Source organism: Dendrobates tinctorius, unplaced genomic scaffold (genome assembly GCF_039654945.1).
Source record: "Dendrobates tinctorius isolate UK_male_01 unplaced genomic scaffold, ASM3965494v1 ptg000030l, whole genome shotgun sequence".
NCBI lineage: Eukaryota > Metazoa > Chordata > Amphibia > Anura > Dendrobatidae > Dendrobates > Dendrobates tinctorius.
The window spans coordinates 32,455,787-32,478,686 of NW_027361698.1; the positions used below are offsets into that span (position 1 = coordinate 32,455,787).

The 22,900-nt window shown below is 44.2% G+C and overlaps 1 protein-coding gene across 2 annotated transcripts in view; it reads left to right on the top strand.

The window, feature by feature from the left end:
* Positions 1–22,900, top strand: part of EXOSC9 (exosome component 9) — a 74,134-nt gene that overhangs the window by 26,080 nt on the left and 25,154 nt on the right. Inside the window, exons 2-3 of one of the 2 annotated variants that reach the window (XM_073572006.1) lie at positions 9,047–9,227; positions 16,078–16,180. In XM_073572006.1, coding sequence (XP_073428107.1) covers positions 9,097–9,227; positions 16,078–16,180 — 234 coding nt within the window. In that variant the 5' untranslated portion in view covers positions 9,047–9,096. The remainder of the gene's footprint in view (positions 1–9,046; positions 9,228–16,077; positions 16,181–22,900) is intronic. The other variant, XM_073572005.1, reaches the window with a different exon arrangement.

A 22,900-nucleotide genomic window follows, 5' to 3' on the forward strand; every position in this document is an offset into this window, starting at 1 on the left:
GCATATGCACATAATATCTAACTGTATTCAAAGTGAGATATTTGGCAAAAAAATTGATCAATTCAATTTGAGCCACCCCGCCGCGCCAAGGCAATCTCATGTGGGGGGTCCTACTCTACGTTTTTAACCCCTTCCTGCCATCCGACGTACTATCCCATCCACGGTACCCGGGCCCGTATGACCGGGGACGGGATAGTACGTCGGCGCGATCAGCGGCGCCCACGTGGTGAGCGCCGCTGATCGCGGCCGGGTGTCAGCTGATTATCACAGCTGACACCCGGCACAATGTGTCAGGGGCGGTCACGGACCGCCCCCGACACGTTAACCCCTTGCACACCGCGATCAAACACGATCGCGGTGTACCGGGGGTTAAAGGGAAGCATTGGCAGGGAGGGGGCTCCCTCCGTGCTTCCCTGAGCCCCCCACGGCAGCGCAATGTGCAGCGCTGCTGCGGGGGACTCCCTCCAGGCCCCCGAATCCAAGATGGCGACGGGGGCCTTCGGGGGCCTGCGGAAGCTGGCTTCCTCAGTGCCTGCAAAGCGCAGGCATGAGGAAGCCTTCTGCAGTGCCTGTGTCAGATCGCTGATCTGTCACAGTGATGTGACAGATCAGCGATCTGTCACAGGACAGTGATGTCCCACCTGGGACTATTTAATAAAGTAAAAAAAAAAGTGTAAAAATAATTTTAAGAAAAAGGCCAAATAAATTAGAAAAAAAAAAAAAAAATTCCCCCAATAAATCCATTTTTTGGAAATAATAATAAAATAAAAAACAAAAGTACACATATTAGGTATCGCCGCGTCCGTAACGACCCGCCCTATAAAACTGTCCCATTAGTTAACCCCTTTAGCTAACCCCTTAAAAAATAAAAAACGAAGCAAAAAATAATGATTTATCATACCGCCAAACAAAAAGTGTAATAACGCGCGATCAAAAAGACACATATAAATAGCCATGGTACCGCTGAAAACGTCATCTTGTCCCGCAAAAAACGAGCCGCCACACAGCATAATCAGCGAAAAAATAAAAAAGTTATAGCTCGCTGAATAAAGCGATGCAAAAATAATTATTTTTTATATAAAGTAGTTTTCATTGCATAAAACCGACAAAAACATAAAAAACGACCTAAATGAGGTATCGCTGTAACCGTACTGACCCGAAGAATAAAACCGCTTTATCAATTTTACCGCACGCGGAACGGTGTAAACGCACCCCCCCCCAAAAGAAATTCATGAAACGCTGGTTTTTGTTCATTCTGCGTCCCAAAAATCGGAATAAAAAGCGATCAAAAAATTTCACGTGCCCGAAAATGGTACCAATAAAAACGTCAACTTGTCCCGCAAAAAATAAGACCTCACATGACTCGGTGGGTCAAAATACGGAAAAATTATTGCTCTCAATATGTGGTGATGCAAAAACTATTTTTTACAATAAAAAGCGTCTTTTAGCGTGCGACAGCCGCCAAACATAAAAACCGCCATAAATAGTAAATCAAACCCCCCGTTATCACCCCCTTAGTTAGGGAAAAATAATAAAATTAAAAAAATGTATTTATTTCCATTTTTCCATTAGGGTTAGGGCTAGGGGTGTGTTGGGGTAGGGTTAGGGGCGTGTTTGGGTTCGGGTTGGAGTTAGCATTGGGGGTTTCCACTGTTTGGGCACATCGGGGGCTCTCCAAATGCAACATGGCGTCTGATCTCAATTCCAGCCAATTCTGAGTTGAAAAAGTCAAATGGTGCTCCTTCCCTTCCAAGCTCTGCTATGCGCCCAAACAGTGTTTTACCCCCACATGTAGGGTATCAGCCTACTCAGGACAAATTGCAAAACAATTTTTGGGGTCCAATTTCTCCTGTTGCCCTTAGGAAAATAAAAAATTGGGGGCAAAAATATCATTTTTGTGGAAAAAAATGATTTTTTTATTTTCACGTCCGAGTGTTATGAACTTCTGTGAAGCACTTGGGGGTTCAAAGTGCTCACCACACATCTAGATAAGTTCCGTGGGGGGTCTAGTGTCCAAAATGGGGTCACTTGTGGGGAGTTTCAATAGTTTAGGTACATCAGGGGCTCTCCAAACGCACATGACACCCGCAGACCATTCCATCAAAGTCTGCATTCCAAAACGTCACTGCTTCCCTTCCGAGCCCCGACGTGTGTCCATACAGTAGTTTTCTCCCACATATAGGGTGTCAGCGTACTCAGGACAAATTGGACAACAACTTTTGGGGTCCAATTTCTCCTGTTACCCTTGGGAAAATGAAAAAATTGGGGACTAATTGATCATGTTTGTGGAAAAAATACGATTTTTTTATTTTCATGCCCTGGCATTATAAACTTCTGTGAAGCCCTTGGGGGTTCAAAGTGCTCACCTCACATCTAGATACGTTCCTTAGTGGGTCTAGTTTTCAAAATGGGGTCATTTGTGGGGGGTTTCCACTGTTTAGGTACATTAGGGGCTCTCCAAAGGCAACATGACACCCGCAGACCATTCCATCAAAGTCTGCATTCCAAAACGTCACTACTTCCCTTCCGAGCCCCAACGTGTGCCCATGCAGTAGTTTTCTCCCACATATGGGGTATCAGCATACTCAGGACAAATTGGACAACAACTTTTGGGGTCCAATTTCTCCTGGTACCCTTGGGAAAATATAAAAATGGTGACTAAAAGATCATGTTTGTGGAAAAAATACGAATTTTTTTATTTTCACGCCCGGGCGTTGTAAACTTCTGTGAAGCACTGGGGGGTTCAAAGTGCTCACCACACATCTAGATAAGTTCCTTGGGGGGTCTAGTATACAAAATGGTGTCATTTGTGGGGGGTTTCCACTGTTTAGGTACATTAGGGGCTCTCCAAAGGCAACATGACACCCGCAGACCATTCCATCAAAGTCTGCATTCCAAAACGTCACTACTTCCCTTCCGAGCCCCGACGTGTGCCCATACAGTAGTTTTCTCCCACATATGGGATATCAGCATACTCAGGACAAATTGGACAACAACTTTTGGGGTCCAATTTCTCCTGGTACCCTTGGGAAAATAAAAAAATGGTGATTAAAAGATCATGTTTGTGGAAAAAATACGAATTTTTTATTTTCACGCCCGGGTGTTATAAACTTCTGTGAAGCACTGGGGGGGTCAAAGTGCTCCCCACACATCTAGATAAGTTCCTTAGGGGGTCTAGTTTCCAAAATGGTGTCATTTGTGGGGGGGTTCCACTGTTTTGGTACATCAGGGGTTTTCCAAACGCGACATCGTGTCCGATCTCAATTCCAGCCAAAAACGTCAAATGGCGCTGCTTCCCTTCCGAGCTCTGCCATGCGCCCAAATAGTGGTTTACCCCCACATGTGGGGTATCAGCGTACTCAGGACAAATTGCACAATAACTTTTAGGGTCCTGTTACCCTTGGGAAAATAAAAATTGGGGTGAAAAGATCATTTTTGTGGAAAAAATATGATTTTTTAATTGTACCGCTGTACGTTATAAACTTCTGTAAAGCCCTTGTGGGTTCAAAGTTCTGACCACATATCTAGATAAGTTCCTTGGGGGGTCTAGTTTCCAAAATGGGGTCACTTGTAGGGGGTTTCCACTGTTTAGGTACATCAGGGACTCTCCAAACGTGACATGGCGTCCAATCTGAATTCCAGCCAATTTTGCATTGAAAAAGTCAAACGGCGCTCCTTCCATTCTGAGCTCTGCCATGCGCCGAAACAGTCGTTCCCCCCCACATATTAGGTATCTGCGTACTCAGGACAAATTGCACAATAACTTTTGCAGTTCAATTTCTCCTGTTACCCTTGGTAAAATAAAAAAAATTGAACCTGAAGTATTTTTTTTATGAAAAAAAGTTAGATGTTCATTTTTTTTTAAATATTCAAAAAAATTCCTGTGACGCACCTAAAGGGTTAATAAACTTCTTGTATGTGGTTTTGAGCACCTTAAGGGGTGCAGTTTTTAGAATGGTGTCACTTTTGGGTATTTTCTATCATATACACCCCGCAAAGTGGCTTCAAATGTGATGTGGTCCGTAAAAATAAAATGGTGTTGCAAAAATGAGAAATCGCTGGTCAATTTTTAACCCTTATAACTTCCTAACAAAATAAAATTTTGGTTCCAAAATTGTGCTGATGTAAAGTAAACATGTGGGAAATGTTACTTACCAAGTTTTTTGTGTGCCATATCTGTGATTTAAGGGCATAAAAATTCAAATTTTGAATATTGCGAAATTTTAAAAATTGCCGCCAAATTTCCGTTTTTTTAACAAATAAACGCAAGTTATATGAATTAAATTTTACCACTAACATGAAGTACAATATGTCAAGAGAAAACAATGTCAGAATCACCGGGATCCATGGAAGCGTTTCAGAGTTATTACCTCATAAAGGGACAGTGGTCAGAATTGTAAAAATTGGCCCGGGAGTTAACGTGCAAACCACCCTCGGTAGTGAAGGGGTTAAATTACTATCTTGATTTTTTTTTTTTAAATCTATATATTTTAGAGTTTAAAAATCTTGCCATTTGTTCCCCCGTCCGACTATTTCTGGCAGTGCATTCAGTTTATATCCTGCGATACCTCTCAGGCATTGTTTCTTATATTTTTTTTGATTCTTTTATCGTGTATTGGCATACAATTCCTATGTGTTTCTATCATTCACCCTTATCCAATATGGCCGCTACGTGCTGTTGCGCTACTACCTCACGGGGCCCGTTGTGTGTCAGCAACAGCTGCTGAGATGGTATTTGATAGGTGGCCAGGACCTTGGCGCGGCGCTGAGTGGATGATTTCTTTGCATGCCTGCTATAAATAGTCATAACGGGGTTTACACCTGATGCCCCCTGAGGAAGGAATTGTTCCGAAACGCGCGTTGGAGTTAGCGGTGGGCTGTGTGGAGCCTCCAATCCTGGTATGTGACCCTCCTTTGCAGCATTAACTATGGCCATCTTTTGAACACCTGTTTCTAATATGTGTACAGGTCCTGCTTGGCCACTGCTTCTATAGGGTCCATTTATCTATTATGATAATAGGTCTGTTTGTCCTTTACGCTGAGATGAGACCACAATTTATATACAGTTGTGGCCAAAAGTATTGACACCCCTGCAATTCTGTCAGATAATACTCAGTTTCTTCCTGAAAATGATTGCAAACACAAATTCTTTGGTATTATCTTCATTTAATTTGTCTTAAATGAAAAAACACAAAAAGAATTGTCCTAAAGCCAAATTGGATATAATTCCACACCAAACACAAAAAAGAGGGTGGACAAAAGTATTGGCACTGTTCGATAAAAATCATGTGATGCTTCTCTAATTTGCGTAATTAACAGCACCCGTAACTTACCTGTGGCACCTAACAGGTGTTAGCAATAACTAAATCACACTTGCAGCCAGTTGACAAGGATTAAAGTTGACTCAACCTCTGTCCTGTGTCCTTGTGTGTACCACATTGAGCATGGAGAAAAGAAAGATGACCAAAGAACTGTCTGAGGACTTGAGAAACCAAATTGTGAGGAAGCATGAGCAATCTCAAGGCTACAAGTCCATCTCCAAAGACCTGAATGTTCCTGTGTCTACCGTGCGCAGTGTCATCAAGAAGTTTAAAGCCCATGGCACTGTGGCTAACCTCCCTAGATGTGGACGGAAAAGAAAAATTGACAAGAGATTTCAATGCAAGATTGTGCGGATGTTGGATAAAGAACCTCGACTAACATCCAAACAAGTTCAAGCTGCCCTGCAGTCCGAGGGTACAACAGTGTCAACCCGTACTATCCGTCGGCGTCTGAATGAAAAGGGACTGTATGGTAGGAGACCCAGGAAGACCCCACTTCTTACCCCGAGACATAAAAAAGCCAGGCTGGAGTTTGCCGAAACTTACGTGAAAAGCCTAAAACGTTTTGGAAGAATGTTCTCTGGTCAGATGAGACAAAAGTAGAGCTTTTTGGGCAAAGGCATCAACATAGAGTTTACAGGAGAAAAAAAGAGGCATTCGAAGAAAAGAACATGGTCCCTACAGTCAAACATGGCGGAGGTTCCCTGATGTTTTGGGGTTGCTTTGCTGGCACTGGACTGCTTGACCGTGTGTATGGCAATATGAAGTCTGAAGACTACCAACAAATTTTGCAGCGTAATGTAGAGCCCAGTGTGAGAAAGCTGGGTCTCCCTCAGAGGTCATGGGTCTTTCAGCAGGACAATGACCCAAAACACTTTAAAAAGCACTAGAAAATGGTTTGAGAGAAAGCACTGGAGACTTCTAAGGTGGCCAGCAATGAGTCCAGACCTGAATCCCATAGAACACCTGTGGAGAGATCTAAAAATGGCAGTTTGGAGAAGGCACCCTTCAAATATCAGGGACCTGGAGCAGTTTGCCAAAGAAGAATGGTCTAAAATTCCAGCAGAGCATTGTAAGAAGCACATTTATGGTTGCCGGAAGCGGTTGGTCGCAGTTATTTTGGCTAAAGGTTGTGGAACCAAGTACTAGGCTGAGGGTGCCCATACTTTTGTCTGGCCTATTTTTGGAGTTTTGTGTGAAATGATCAACGTTTTGCTTCATTCTCTTTTGTGTTTTTTCATTTAAGACAAATTAAATGAAGATGATAATACCAAAGAATTTGTGATTGCAGTCATTTTCAGGAAGAAACTGAGTATTATCTGACAGAATTGCAGGGGTGTCAATACTTTTGGCCACAACTGTATCAGCCTGCTAGTCATCATCTACTTATATTTTCTCTATGCATTTGCTATGTTCTGTATGGACCCTAGTGCAGGGCATCTGGGTCATTGCTGTATGTACTTTTATATAATCCATGTGTTGGCCATGTATACAGGCTTCTACATATGATTATAATATAATTTTTGGAGTCATTCCCCACCGCTATTTTTACAGACATTGTTTGTCACTTTTTAGCTTGTTCATGCTGTTTACCTGTTGTGTCCCCAATAAAGATTTTTTTCATATTATTTTGGACTTTTTTGCATTGCCTGTTAGAAAAGAGAAACAAAATTGCCACCCCTTTAAATGGCATGCTGTTTAAATTACAAAGAGACAGTAACACCTAAAAAGAAAATTTTTTTTGGTGTAAGTATAGACCCCATTCTCTCCACCCAACATCACAGGAATTGGATAATCAGAAGGTGCTGGCTGCCCGCAATATTACGTTAGTGATTATGGGGAATTTTACCTGCCCAGATAGTGACTGCCGTCATGGTTCTGCTCCAACTGCAAAGGGGAGAAAATTCCTCAGCTTTCTGCCAGGCAATTTTATGGGCCAGTTGATGGCAGACCCGACATGACGATGCGCTTTAATCTGGTTATTTGTAACAATACACAGCTTGAGTTTGGGACAACATTGTACCAGTGACCAAAATATACATGTTTTTTGGCTTACACTGTGAAAAACATCCTCAGGTGGGAAGGGCAAAAACACTTGAGGGACGATTTATCAAAGCTTTTATGCCACTTTTATGGCATAAACAAATTGAATTGAGCCTTTCAACGGCTGATTCATGAAGGTGTTTACATCAGAATTGTGTCCTAAAATACCTTAAGTCACAGTATATTTGTGTAACTCGGACATTGCCCAAAAATATTGCGACTGTTGACATTTGCACGGCATTCCCGGTCATCTCCGCCAATATGTGCATAGCATTGACGAGGTGAGGTTATGGCCGCCCTTTAAATTGACAAAAATTGACTCCACTTTAGTACATTTTTGGCTATGGCGCACGACAGTTAAGATAAAAAAAAGAAAAGAGAAGACAGCGTTGCCAAGGTCAGAACGCATAACATAAAGTGCATTTGCACATAACATCTAACTGTATTCAAAATGAGATATTTAGCAAAAAAATTGATCAATTCAATTGAGCCACCCCGCCGCGCCAAGGCAATCTCATGTGGGGGGTCCTACTCTACGTTTTTAATAAACACTGTGCCATTACGGCCTCCTAGATACATTAAAAGCAAGACCACTTTAAATGCAATCCGTACCTGAGCATTTCTGGATCGCTCCCATGATGCCAGAAAAGGCAAGTGCGGATGAAGGCCAACCAGGTCTGAATACAGACGTGTCAGGTTTTAGCCTCCACACATTGCCTAACCAGCAAGCATAGATGAAGGGCAATGCAGGTTCAGATACAGGTGCACAATTATATAAAGCTTGGGGCAGGGTGGGGCTGCTGTGTATTTGTGCACAGCAGCCTAGATCCATCACAGTGAACACAGAAAAAATGGCGAACACAACCCAGCGCGCACGGCAACAGTGGTGGTCAGCCACATACCAATGTACAAAAAAAGGAGGCTAAAACCTGACACGTCTGTATTCAGACCTGGTTGGCCTTCATCCGCACTTGCCTTTTCTGGCATCATGGGAGCGATCCAGAGATGCTCAGGTACGGATTGCATTCAAAGTGGTCTTGCTTTTAATGTATCTAGGAGGCCGTAATGGCACAGTGTTTATTAAAAACGTAGAGTAGGACCCCCCACATGAGATTGCCTTGGCACGGCGGGGTGGCTCAATTGAATTGATCAATTTTTTTGCTAAATATCTCATTTTGAATACAGTTAGATGTTATGTGCAAATGCACTTTATGTTATGCGTTCTGACCTTGGCAACGCTGGCTTCTCTTTTCTTTTTTTGGACAGTTAAGATAAGTGCCTAATTTATTGAGTGATTTGTACTTTTTTAATTCGATGCATCGTACTCCAGCGAGCCCGTAGGACTGGCATGCGTAACTCCAGTTTTAATTAATTGGCCATTACATTTTTAAAAAGGCCAATTTTCCCAGGTTGAAGGTTGCACACTAGGACAATGACTGGGAGCCGTTGATGTCAGAAATGATTAGTGATACAAATGATAAATGCAGTGTATGGAATACGTTCATAAGATACAAGCTGACTGCGTGTTGGGGCATCCAAGTGGCTCATGAGGTTCAGTTGTTTAGAAGTGTAAAATCCGTGCGTCATATGTTCTAGGGGGTGTAAAACTAGGAAATTCACTGGGTGTACTTGTTGATGAGGAACTATGTAACAGTATGCAAAGTTAAGCAGTGCCTTCTTAGGTCCCCAGGATATTGTCATGGTCTAAGAGATATGAACTCGCGGGACAGGGATGTACTACCACTTTCCAAAGCAATATTGTGATCTCATCTGGAATATGCTCTTCAGTTCTGAGCCCAGTTCATATAAAGGATGTCATGGAGGTGGAAAAGGTACAAAGAAGAGCCACAGAACCGATATGAGGCATGTAGGATTTTTGTTATGAGAAGTTTACAAGAATTACATTTATTTAGCCTTGAGAAAAGATGTTAAGGGAGGACGTGATTAATTTGTACAAGTACATAAATGGCCCACAGAAAAAGTTTGGTCAAAAGCTGTTTTGCCCTTGTATAACAGGGACACACTCACTTCTTTTGGAGAAAGAATGGTTTATTATCCAGGGGAGTCAGGCCTTGTTTACCATAATGACTAATAGTAGTCTACCTTAGGAGCTGGTCACATCGGGAACCATTGATGGTTTCACAAAGACCTAAAATTTTTGTTAGAAGAAAATAATACATGTGTTAATTTGTTTTCTCCTACGCCTCATTGGGGGACACAGGACCATGGGGTGTTATGCTGCTTGCCACTAGGAGGACACTAAGTGAAACACAGAAAAGTTAACTCCTCCTCTGCAGTATACACCCGCCCACAGGCTGAGATTGAGCCAGTTCTTGCTTAGTGTCTGTAGGCGGCACTTGGGTCTGGCTTCAGACCCCAACGTTTTTATTTTATCTTTTGAATTTTCTGTAATTGTTTATTTTTTAACTAACGGAGTGAAGGGGGCAACGGGTCCTTTCTAGGGTTCGATTTCCCCCGAACCATCAACAAGCGAAAACGCAGAGTATACCTCCCCGTACCCTCTCCTGCGATGAAGGGGTCATGCCTGGGCTCATTTACGGGCAACAGTTCCTCCTTGGTCCCGATTTCCCCACATCTCCAAGAAGTCCCCGGAGCCAAGTACATAACCGAACAAGGCCCCATGTAATGGCGCTGCAACTACTTCACGGACCAGACCCCCTGAGTGGAATGCAGTACAGTCGGCAACCTCTCCATCCCCCTGTCTAAAGGGAGTATTGATTGAGGACTATATCTTTAAGGACAGCGCAGCTCCGGATGTGCTGCACCACCTCCGTGAGTATTACAGGGAGCGCTGATCGCAGACGGCAGGTCTCCGCGCCGACATGTCCGTGCAAGAGTTAGGTCCTGGTCCCTGGGGAGGAGAGGGAGTGATGATCCGGTGCCCAGCGGCGCTTGTTCCGGTGTTCGGCCGCGGTTCCCCCCTGAGCCGACGCTCATCGCTGGCGGCCGTCAGAAATTTAGCTCCCGGCTTCTAGTCGGGCTAGGCCGCAGTTACTCTGCTCCGCTCACTGCGAGTGTGCCGGCCCACGTTGCTGGCGCTTCTCGTCCTGAACGAGAAGCACTCTCCTATTCTCGGGGGGCCATGATGTTTTTCTCTGTCTGCTCCCTGATGACTGAAGATGGCACTAACTGGCAGTAACGCTGGAAGGAGTCAGCAAGTTTGGAGCAGGGATCGCGAAGGCACCCTTCTCTCCTGGGGATACAAGAACAGGACCTGGGTAACCTGTACTGCGCCTCAGCAGGTGACATTAACCCCTTCTCGGCAAGTGCTATACACTTCCTCTTCAATATGTAGCAACATTCTGCCTACAGCCTCTATGGGTACATTATGTCTCAGGTCCACAAAGGCTAACAAAGACACTGTTTTTTACTACACCCTTGTCCCGGGCTCACAATATTGCATTATACATGGATTGTGACACAGAATCTGCCAAATGGTGCCCGCCACCGATTCCGCTGAGGCTAGTCCCCCTAAGTGGTCTGCATACCAGTTAAGGTCTATGGATTCCATGACCGAAGCAATACCCTTTCTCCGGGGATTCTTTTTAGGTCAGGAAACCGTGGAGGGCTCTGCCAACGGTCGGGACAGTCCGTCAGCAGGGATTGTACTCGGTAAAGAGACGCTCAGGTTTTTTCCAAAAAAAAAACACATGACGCGTCCTCCGATCATGCTCACGCTTCGGCGTATGCAAGTTCTATGGATAGATCCATCGTTCTCCCTCTCCTGACTCTGAATGCGAGGCTGACACGTCATTGACCCAGGGGGCAACAAATATGAACCTAGCACTCAACTTAAAGATGAGATGGCCGGTGGACACCGCATCTTGAGGCACGTTTGCCCCTTTCCTATATACTGACAAGCTCATTACCTTAGAGAGATCATTCTCCTCAATGCCTAAAGCACCATCGTCCTTTCTGATAGATGCCTATAAGCTCTACACAATCTATATACCACACGTAACTGAAGAAGGTCACATTGACCGAAACGTCTTTTTTCGTGTACTACAATAAACCGCCTTACAAATACCTTTAAGTTGAGTGCTAGGTTTTTATTTGTTGCTTTAACGGTTTGGGAACCTAACCTTAGCACCATCTTGAGTTGTGCTCACGGTGTTCTTTCTATATCATTGACCCAGGGGGCAGCACGGTGGCTCAGTGGCTAGCACTGCAGCCTTATAGTACTGGGGTCCTGGGATTCAGATCCCACCAACCCCGAGACACTTGATCTTTTTATAGGGTCGGTCAACAACACATTGAGGGTGGACGAGGAAAAATATTTCCGTCCCGGAACACATAGTGGCCTATAACAAGACGGCACATGTTCACAAAGTAGTTGCCATTCATACTGAGTCTAAGGACATTGTCTAGAGACTAGGGACCGGCCAGATTCGCAGGTTAACAAGCCTATTGAGGCTAAATAGCCCTTTGGTCAAGATCTAATGAATGATTTGGCTACAGCCCCCTTCGGTGCTCCTCACCTTACATCCATGCCCATATCTGACGATTCCTCAGTCAGAAATCCACCGTCAAATTGACTACCTTGCTTGCTCAGATCTTTCCCCAGAGGCAGCCAATCTCGTTAGTCAGATCAGGCCGGGGACTTCGTAGTTAACACCTCTTTAGAGGTGGCCAATTGCACTCCACAGGTAGCTGCAAATGCAGTCTCCATCGGGTGAGCCGTATGGCTCCAAGATTGGCAAGCAGATACCGCTTCCAAGTGATCGTTAACTTCTCTGCCTTACCAGATGGGTCGCATATCTGCCGCTACCGGAGAGAACAGTAAATGCCTTTTTCAACAAAGGCCGCACAGCCCCTTTTTTTTTGGTCTTCTGCAACTTTCCTTTCTGGGACAGGACGGTCCCCACGTGGGAACAGAGGTTCCCAGATCTCATACAGTCCTGGCCGTGCCTAGAAATCGAAGCCAGGGACGTCTGGGTTTAAGGGAGCCCGAGCCCTTAAATCCTCTACACAATGACCTGTTGCGACATCCGGGGGCACCGACAAATTAGGCGGACATTTACATCCATTTCATCATGCCTGGCTCTTGGGTCGCCCACAACGAGTGGGTCAGAGAGCTGGAGTCCTCCGGATACTAACTAGAGGTTTTCTTCCTCTTCCCCGACAGTGGTCCATAATGGACCTAAGGCTGTTAAACACGGTTTGCCAAGCCTAATGCTATTAAAATGTTTTGCAAAGGTACGGCGCTTCAGAATGGATTTTCTCCGCCGCCTCCATGGAAAAAGGGGAGTTTTCCAACGTCCATCGGCAACAGGGCTGCTTATCTTCACATCCCAATCTTTTCTCCCCATCAACAGTTTTCCTACGCTTCGTAGTTCACGGGGGAACATTTCCTGTTCGTTGCTTTACCCTTCCTCACCAGGGTCATGGCAGCTGTCACAGCCATTCCTCACGCTCAGGGAGTGGTGGTACTTCTGTATCCGGATGACCTATTGATCAAGGGGCGTCCCTTCCAGCCTGTGAGGAGTCCGTAAGTACCACGGTGGATACACTCGCTCGCCTGGGCTGAAAAAATAGACTTAAAAAGTCTTCTCTGTCACCGACTCAGCAGATTTCCTTCTTGGAAATAGTCCAGGACACTTCCTGCGGATTGGTTATTCTCCCTCCAGCAAAGGCCCTGGCCTTACAACAGGCAGCACTTATTCTGTTACGTCCGATTCCTCGCTCCATATGGTTCTTCATGGGGATTCGTGGGTAAACGGTAGCGGCGATGTAAGCGGTCCCGTTCGCACAATTCCATTTCCGCCTTTTGCAGCATGCGCCACGGTTGGCCTGGGACAGAAACCCGATCTTGACCATCGGTTCTGTCTCTGGGGGTCAGGCAGACCCTCAGGTGGTGGATGCTGTGGTCCTCTTTGAACCCAGGAAAATCTTCCTCCCAGCGCGTGGTTAGGGGACCACAGACGCCAGTCCTCTTGACAGGGGTATAGTTTTTTCGCCATCACACGACACAGGGCGTTGGTCCTTTCCAATGTCGCGACTCTCCATCAGCCCCTACTGAGTTCTTTCATCATCCCCTCGCAGGTCACCCCATCAGGATCCACTCCGATAAAGCTATGGCGTATATCATCCGTCAAAAGGTTACCCGCAGTTGGTCGGCCAGACACGAAGTGGGTCAGGTGCTCTGCTGGGCCGACACCAACCATTCTTGGCGATTCACATCCCGAGCGTAGTGAATTGAACTTTTTTTTTCCTCTCAGTCACCAGGGCTTCGCCTTGGGAGGATGGTCTCTTCATCCGGAAGTCTTTCAGCAGATTTGTCGTCGCTGGAGGACTCTGGTTCGGGATCTCATGCCCTCAAGGCTAAACAACAAGGTTCCCCAGTGCATTGCCCTGTCACATGATCCATGCGCCATCGGAGCAGACACTCTGGTTCTGCCGTGGTTTCGGTTCCCGTACTTTTTTTTCCCCTCTTGCTTTACTCCCAAAGGTCATCAAGACCATTGGAATAGAGGGAGATACCAGTGTTCCTAGTTGCGCTGGACTAACCACGCTGGACATGGTACGCTGAACTAGTTTTTCAACTTGTCGCCGATGTTCCCTGGTGTCTTCTAAATCGTATGGATCTACTCTTGCAGTGTTACCACCTGAACTCTGGGGCCCTGTCTTTGTTGGCGGGGCCATTGAATCCTAGTTTTTAGCCCAAGCTGGGTTCTCCCATTTAGAAATCTCCACCATGTTTAGTCCTAGGTGACCCGCGTCCATGCGCAGTTCTCATTGCACCTTTTCATGGAGCAAACACCCATAGATGATCTCCTCTGGTGTTCTCCATTCCTTCCATCTTGGAATTCCTGCAATTTGAATCGGAGTCGGTTTGTTCGCACTTAGTTCGCTCAAAGGACAATTTATAGCCTTGTCAGTTCTGTTCCAATGTAAGATTACCACCAGGTTACAGGTGAAGCCATTCATTCAGTTAGTTTCCAATGTGGCACCTCCCTATAAAGGACTGTCGGAATTATAGGACCTTACCTTGGTCCTCGGAGTTCTATAGGAACTCCCTTTCGAACCACTGCAGGATGTGCCACTAATTTTTATTCCTTTGGAAAGTGGTTTCCTCTTAGTGGCAATTACTTCAATCAGACGAGTCTCTGAGTTGGCGGTTCTATCCTGCCAACATCCGTTCCTGATTTTTCAGCAAGACAAGACAATTTTGAAGACGTCGCCATCTTTTCTGCCAACGTTGTTTCCTTTTTCATCTTCACGAGGACATCGTTTTTGCCTACATTCTGTCCAGTACCAGTCCATCGTATTGAGGGAGCTCTACACACTCTGGATGTGATTAGGGCTCTTAGACGGTACATCTCGCGGACATCTTCCCTGCGCAAGCCAGATGTCTGTTCGGGTTTTCAGAAGGGCATAGGACGCCACACTAGCCGAGTGGATTCGCTCGGCTATTCAGGACCCCTTCTGTGTCAAGGGCACACCTGTCCCAGTAGGGATTACGGCGTATTCTACTCGGTCAATAGACACCTCTTGGACCATTCGACATCGGCGTCAGCAGAATAGGCTGCAAAACTGCGACTGGGTCCATCTCGCATACTTTTTGAAAACTCTATCACATACGTTTTCATGTCACAGCAGATGCAGCTCTTGGCAGGCGCTTGCTGCAACCGGCAAGACTACATCTGTAGGCCAGTGGTACATGATGGGGTATTAGCAGTTGTATTGCTCCCCACCCAGGGACTGCTTTAGGATGCTCCATGGTCCTGTGTCCCCCAATGGGGCGTTGGAGAAATAGGGATTTTTGTGTACTCCCCGTAAAATCCCTTTCTCCGAGCCAATCATTGGGGGACACAGCACCCACCCTGATAGCCTATTGGCTTATTGCTTCGTCTTAGTTTAGACATAATTTATGGTTATTTGTTTAAGAACTCCTACTGCTTTGTTACCGAACTGGTTCAATCTCAGCCTGTGGGCGTGTGTCTACTGCAGAGGAGGAGTTAACTTTTCTGTGTTTCACTTAGTGTCCTCCTAGTGGCAAGCAGCATAACACCCCATGGTCCTGTGTCCCCCAATGATTGGCTCCGAGAAAAGGATTTTACGGTGAGTACACAAAAATCCCTATTTCTGAACGTTTGGTCCAGTAGAAAGACAATTGGGATCAGAAGGGAAAGAGTTTCTGATAATCTCTGTTAGGGCAGACTGGCTCACACACTATAGTGGTACATAAAGTTCGATTCATCAAAACTTTTACGACAGAATTGTGGCGTAAAAACCTTTGGAAATTCACATCATTTTTGCACAACTAGAAGCTCACTAAAAAATTATACGACTTTTGGTGTTTTCACACCATTTTTGCCCAGCTTTGACACAGTAGGCAAAGTTGGGATCAGGCGTTGCGACCAGCACTCTACAATTTCATGACGAACGGCAGTGGCGCTTGCTATGCCACAAATTCTACTCCAGTAGGGATTTGTGGCAAGGCACACAGTTGTATGGCACTCGTCCTATGCTCCTGAAACACATAGAGTAGCATCTGAATCCAGCTCGTCTGTTCATCAAGAACGGCATGAATAATGCCTGTCTTGATGAATTGTGCCCATACCCCAAACCCCTTCCCCTTATAGTCTCCATCCCTTAGTTGAATATGATGGATGCATAATTTTTTCAACCATATTAACCATGTAACCTTCATATATGTATTTTATCTGACTGCTTGTCTACTGAATTGTAGGCACTCTGAGCTGCTGGTTAAACTGAACAGACTCCTGGAGAGGTGCTTGAGGAATTCCAAATGTATTGACACTGAATCTCTCTGTGTTCAAGCAGGAGAGAAGGTGAGAGGCTTTATAAACTAGCGACTTGTTAATCTTGGTATTGGATCTTTTTTTTTTGGTTAATGGAAATCTGTTTTCTATGTGCTAGTTTCCTGGCAAGCTCGTACTTTGGTAGTGCAGCCAATGTAAAACGTAGGGCTTCTCAAACTTTTTCTTCTGTGGCCTCACTAGACAGACCAAGGTGATGCCTGGGCCTCACCATAAGGGCTTGTTTGTATGAACTTGTAATTGTTTTGTGCGGTGTCCGTATGCAGAAATTGATAGCAAATCAACAGCCCACAGTCCAATGTAAGTAAGTGTGGTAGTTGAATGTTGCTACAGGCTGACGAATGGTCTGCCTATAAAAGAATCGCAGCCTGCATTGCTTTGATTTGTATTTCAGATTCGAGTCGCACATTATAAATGAAGGGGTACACAAATTAAGGATCACATATGGTGTACTAACCATAGCTTGCTCATTTTTCAAGGATCAATTGCAATTATTACCTTGGTAAACTGTGTTTGGCCTATAATTAGGTTTTAAATTGTTATATAAAATGTAAAAAACCCAACATACTGATGGCACACAGATGACATTACAGATATAAAAAAAAAAATTGTCTGTTTTTTCCTGGATGAAATACTGACAATTTTGCATATGCTTGTCTGAACTTGGATTTATTGCTGGAAGTCTATGGTATAGTTAAAAATACCTGACCTAATTTTTATGGAATGATGCAGACTGAATTGGCTTTCAATTTGGATAATTGTATAATGATTCAGTTAGTAAGCCTACAGCAGATATATTTGTGCCAGTGTATACCAATGTATAGGCTGTTCAATTTAAAAAAGTGTTAAAAACAACGGTGCTTTTTCATCATACCTCCAAACAAAAAGTGGAATAAAACTCTACCAAAAACTCGAATGTAAATAAAAATGGTATTTTTGAAAACTTCATCTTGCCCCGCGAAAAACAAGCCACCATACAGCTTCGTCAGCGGAGAAAAAAGCTATAGCTCTCAGAATAAAGCGATGCAAAAATAATTTTTTTTTTTCATAAAATTGTTTTTATTGTGTAAAAGCTGCAAAACATAAAAATAAGACATTAAATGTGGTATAGCTGTAATCGTCCTGACCCGAGGAATAAAGCTGCCTTATCAGTTATGTCACACGCGGAAGGCATAGAAACTAAAATTAAAATTAAATTCCTGAATTTCTGTTTTTTGTTAATTCTGCCTCCCTAAAAATCAAAATAAAAAGTCACGTACCTGAAAATGGTGCCAATAGAAATGTCAGCTTATCCTGCAAAAAAACAAGCTTTCATATGGCTTTTGGCAGAAATATAGAGAAAATTCTAGCTCTCAAACTCCCATCTTGGTGTGTGACAGGAGCCAAACATTAACAAAATATATAAATCTGGTATCGCTGTAATCACACCGACCCGAAGAATAAAGTTGTCTAATCACTAATACCGCACGAGGAACGACGTAAAAATTAAAACCAATTCTTGACCTGTGGTTGATGTTTATGTTCATTTTGCCTCCCAAAGAACACAGTAAGGATCAGCTCACATTTATCCTGCGCTCTATGCTTAGCACTTACACCGTGGTTTCCGTGTAAATCTCTGAAAAAAATGATTCAGACCGAATCCCGTCGGAAGATTCCTTATAATGAGGGAGATGGAGGCACTATGGCCTTTGATCCAGCAGTGACTGTCTTTTTAGGCGTGCATAAAAGCACGATCCGCCACTGTTTTCTGCACTTCTGAAAAGGACGCCCCTGAACAGAGGCCAAGCTGAAGCCCCCGTCACACACAGCAATCTCGCTAGCGAGATTGCTGCTGAGTCACAAGTTTTGTGGCGCAACAGCGATCTCACCAGCGAGATCGCTGTGTGTGACACTTAGCAGCGACCGGCTCCCCTGCCAGGAATTGCTGATCGCTGCCGAAAGCCCTGGACATTTTTTTTTGATTGCTGGTCTCCCGCTGGCCAGCATGCATCGCTGCGTGTGACAGGCGGGAGACCAGCGAGCTGGGGCTGGTAACCAAGGTACACATTGGGTTTCTAAGTGCCACGCGGCACTTAGAAACCCGATGTGTACGTTAGATACCAGCGCGCTGGTGCAGGGAGCTGGTAACCAAGGTTCACATCGGGTTTCTAAGTGATGCGCAGCGCTTAGAAACCTGATGTGTACCTTGGTTACCAGCTACCTGCACCAACCCGCTGGTATCTAACGTACACATCGGGTTTCTAAGCGACGTGCGTCGCTTGTTACCCGCGTGTCGCTGTCCTGATCGCTGCTGAGATCTGCCTGTTTGGCAGCTCAGCAGCGATCATGTAGCAATGCACCAGCGATCCTGACAAGTTCATATCGTTGTCGGGATCGCTGGTGAGTCGCTATGTGTGACGGGGCCCTGAGTCCAGAGTAACTTTGCTGCCTCATTATAAAGAATGGATCCCTCAGAGGTTTTATCTGAATTGCATCATTCTCTGCCTCCAGCTCCTCACATCTACATAGACTCTTATCAGTAGGAGCCGCCATCTCTTATCTCAGTAATGGGACAGTCTGTCCTCGATGACTACAGATTTAGCCTCAGAATTGAAAATTTTGATAATGACTGATCATTTGTGGCAGAGAATGAAGTTAATCTCTCTGATACGATATATTACAAAGTTTCTTATTTCCATGCTTACTATATTGATTTATGAACTAAAAATTAAAGTGATGGTTACTCATCAAAAGACTAACCTGAGTTGTTAAGAAAATTTTGGAACATGTGGATCAAGCAGTGCTGTGTCATAAAAAGTTCTGTATTTGTCAGAAACTTTGCACAAATCTCCAATTTTGGAGAACTTTGATAGAAAAAAGCGGTTTTAAAAGTGTAATGCGCCCTTATTCCATTGCTACTAAAAGAAGCATACCAATTACGGTAACTTATTTTCTGTGTGTGTAGTGTAGTATGTATGTGATAATATACTCGCCTACAGCCATCTTCTATGGTATTCAGCACCATTCTGCTCCTCATTTGAGTGAAGTCACCGCTCTTCAAAGTTACGGTATCCACCTCTCTGTGTAAGCCAGAAGTCTTTTTCAATGTAAATCTATGTAGCCTCATTGTGACGCTCCATAGGCTTACATTGTAAAAGCTACTTCCAGGTCACGCAGAGCGCAGTGATAGCCAGAAGAGCTGTCACTCAGAAGAGGAGTGGAGCGACCCTACATACTTGAGAAGATTGCAGGATGTGAGTATATAAAACATTGACAGTACACTACATACACAGATTTAGCTAAAGAAAAACTAAAAGGTAATGGGAGGACTTCTTTAACCCCTTCATGACCCAGCCTATTTTGACCTTAATGACCTGGCCATTTTTGGCAATATTGACCAGTGTCCCTTTATGAGGTAATAACTCAGGAACGCTTCAACGGATCCTAGCGATTCTGAGATTTTTTCCTGACATATTGGGCTTCATGTTAGTGGTAAACTTAAATCGATAATGTTTGCATTTATTTGTGAAAAAAATGGAAATTTGGCGAAAATTTTGTAAATTTTGCAATCTTCACATTTTGAATTTTTATTCCGTTAAACCAGAGAGTTATGTGACACAAAATAGTTAATAAATAACATTTTCCACATGTCTACTCTACATCAGCACAATTTTGGAAACAAAAATTTTTTTTGTTGGGAAGTTATAAGGGTTAAAAGTTGACCAGCGATTTCTCATTTTTACAACAAAATTTACAAAACCATTTTTTTAGGGACCACCTCACATTTGAAGTCACTTTGAGGGGTCTATATGGCAGAAAATACCCAAAAGTGACACCATTCTAAAAACTGCTCCCCTCAAGCTACTCAAAACTACATTCAAGAAGATTATTAACCCTTCAGGTGCTTCACAGCAACTAAAGCAATGTGGAAGAAAAAAATGAACATTTTAATTTTTCCAACAAAAATTTTCTTTTAGCATCAATTTTTTCATTTTCACATGGGCAACAGGATAAAATGGATCCTAAAATTTGTTGGGCAATTTCTCCTGAGTACACCGATACCTCATATGTGGTCATAAACCACTGTTTGGGCGCACGGCAGGGCTCAGAAGGGAAGGAGCGCCATTTGACTTTTTGAATGGAAAATATGCTGGAATATTTAGCGGTTGCCATGTCGCGTTTGGAGAGTCCCTGTGCGCCTAAACATTGGAGCTCCCCCACAAGTGACCCTATTTTGGAAACTAGACCCTCCAAGGAACTTATCTAGATGCATAGTGAGCACTTTGAACCACCAGGTGCTTCACAAATTGATCCGTTAAAAAAAAAAAAAAAAAAAAAAGGACTTTTTTTCACAAAAATTTTTTTTTAGCCTCAGTTTTTTTCATTTTCACATGGGCAATGGGATAAAATGGATCCTAAAATTTGTTGGGCAATTTCTCCTGAGTGCACCGATACATCATATGTGGTCATAAACCACTGTTTGGGCACACGGCAGGGTCCCGAAGGGAAGGAGCACCATTTGACTTTTTGAATGGAAAATTAGCTCCAATCGTTAGTGGACACCATGTCGTGTTTGGAGAGCCCCTGTGTACCTAAACATTGGAGCTCCCCCACAAGTGACCCCATTTTGGAAACTAGACCACCCAAGGAACTTATCTAGATATGTGGTGAGCACTTTGAACCCCCAAGTGCTTCACAGAAGTTTGACGCAGAGCAGTGAAAATAAAAAAATAATTTTTCCTCAAAAATGATTTTTTTAGCCTGCTATTTTTTATTTTCACAAGGCTAACAGGAGAAATTGGACCACAAAAGTTGTTGTGTAATTTGTCCTGAGTACACCGATACCCCATATGTCAAGGGAAACCACTGTTTGGATGCATGGGAGAGCTCAGAAGGGAAAGAGCGCGATTTTGGAATGCAGACTGATGGGATGTTGTGCGGGCATCATGTTGCGTTTGCAGAGCCCCTGATGTGCCTAAACAGTAGAAACCCCCCACAAGTGACCCCATTTTGGAAACTAGACCCCCCAAGGAGCTTATCTAGATGTGTAGTGAGCACTTTGAACCCCCAAGTGCTTCACAGAAGTTTATAAACACAGAGCCATGAAAATAAAAAATCATTTTTTTTCCTCAAAAATGATTTTTTAGCCCACTATTTTTTATTTTCACAAGGTTAACAGGATAAATTGGACCCCTAAAGTTGCTGCTCAGTTTGTCCTAAGTACGCTGGCACCCCATATGTGGGGGTGAACCTCTGTTTGGGCGCAGGGCTCAGAAGGGAAGGAGCGCCACTTGACTTTTTGAATGGAAAATTAGCTACAATCGTTAGCGGACACCATGTCGTGTTTGGAGAGGCCCTGTCTGTCTACACTTTGGAGCTCCCCCACAAATCACCCCATTTTGGAAACTAGACCCCCTAAGGAAGTTATCTAGATGCATAGTGAGCACTTTGAACCCCCAGGTGCTTTACAGAAGTGTATAACGCAGAGCTGATGATTTTTTAGCCCGCTATTTTTGACTTTCACAATAGTAACAGGAGAAATTAGACCCCAAAAGTTGTTATCCAGTTTGTCCTGAGTACGCTGGTACCCAATATGTGGGGAGGGACCACTGTTTGGGCACACGTCAGGGCTCGGAAGGGAAGTAGTGACGTTTTGAAATACCGATTTGATCGAATGGTCTGCGGGCATCCTGTTACGTTTGCAGAGCCCCTGATGTGCCTAAACAGTGGAAACCCCCACAAATGACCCCATTTTGGAAACTAGACCCCCCAAGGAACTTATCTAGATGTGTAATGAGCACTTTGAACCCCCCAAGTGCTTCACCGAAGTTTATAACTCAGAGCCATGAAAATAAAAAAATCATTTTTTTTCACAAAAATCATTTTTTTAGCCACCAATTTTTTTTTTTCCCAAGGGTAACAGGAGAAATTAGACCCCCAAAGTTGTTGTGCAATTTTTCCTGAGTACGCTGATACTCCATATGTGGGGGTAAACCACTGTTTGGGCACACGTCGGGGCTCGAAATGGAGAGAGTGCTGTTTGACATTTTTGAACGCAAAATTGGCTGGAATAAATTGTGGCGCCATGTCGCGTTCGGAGACCCCGTGATGTGCCTAAACAGTGGAAACCCCTCAATTCTAACTCCAACACACCCCTAACCCAACCCTAATAATAACCCTAACCACAACCCTAACGCCAACACACCCCTAATCCCAACTCTAACCCTAACTACAAGCCTAACCCTAATTCCAGCCCTAACCCTAATTCCAGCCCTAACCCTATCTATAACCCTAAATGGAAAAAATATATATATTTTTTTATTTTATTATTTGCGCCTGGCTATGTGGATGATAAAAGGGGGGTGTATATACTTTCTTTTTCATTTTGATCACTGTGAGAGTATATCACAGTGATCAAAATGAAAAATGAGGGGGGGGTCAGGTGTCGATGTCCAGCCATGTCCGATGCTATTGCAGCATCGGCCATGGCTGGATTGTAATAATCACCAAACTTCATTGGTGAAATATTACAAATCGCTCTGATTGGCTGTTTCACTTTTAACAGCCAATCAGAGCGATCGTAGGCACGTGGGGGCTAAGCCACGCCCCCTGGGATTAACCGTAGAGTGACCTTTCAGTGACCCCGGTCACCCGACCCGCAGGGGGGCTATTTATAGCATGACGCCTACGTTGGCGTCATAGGTCATTTGGGCACGACTTTTCATGACTCCTACGTAGGCGTCATGGGTCGTG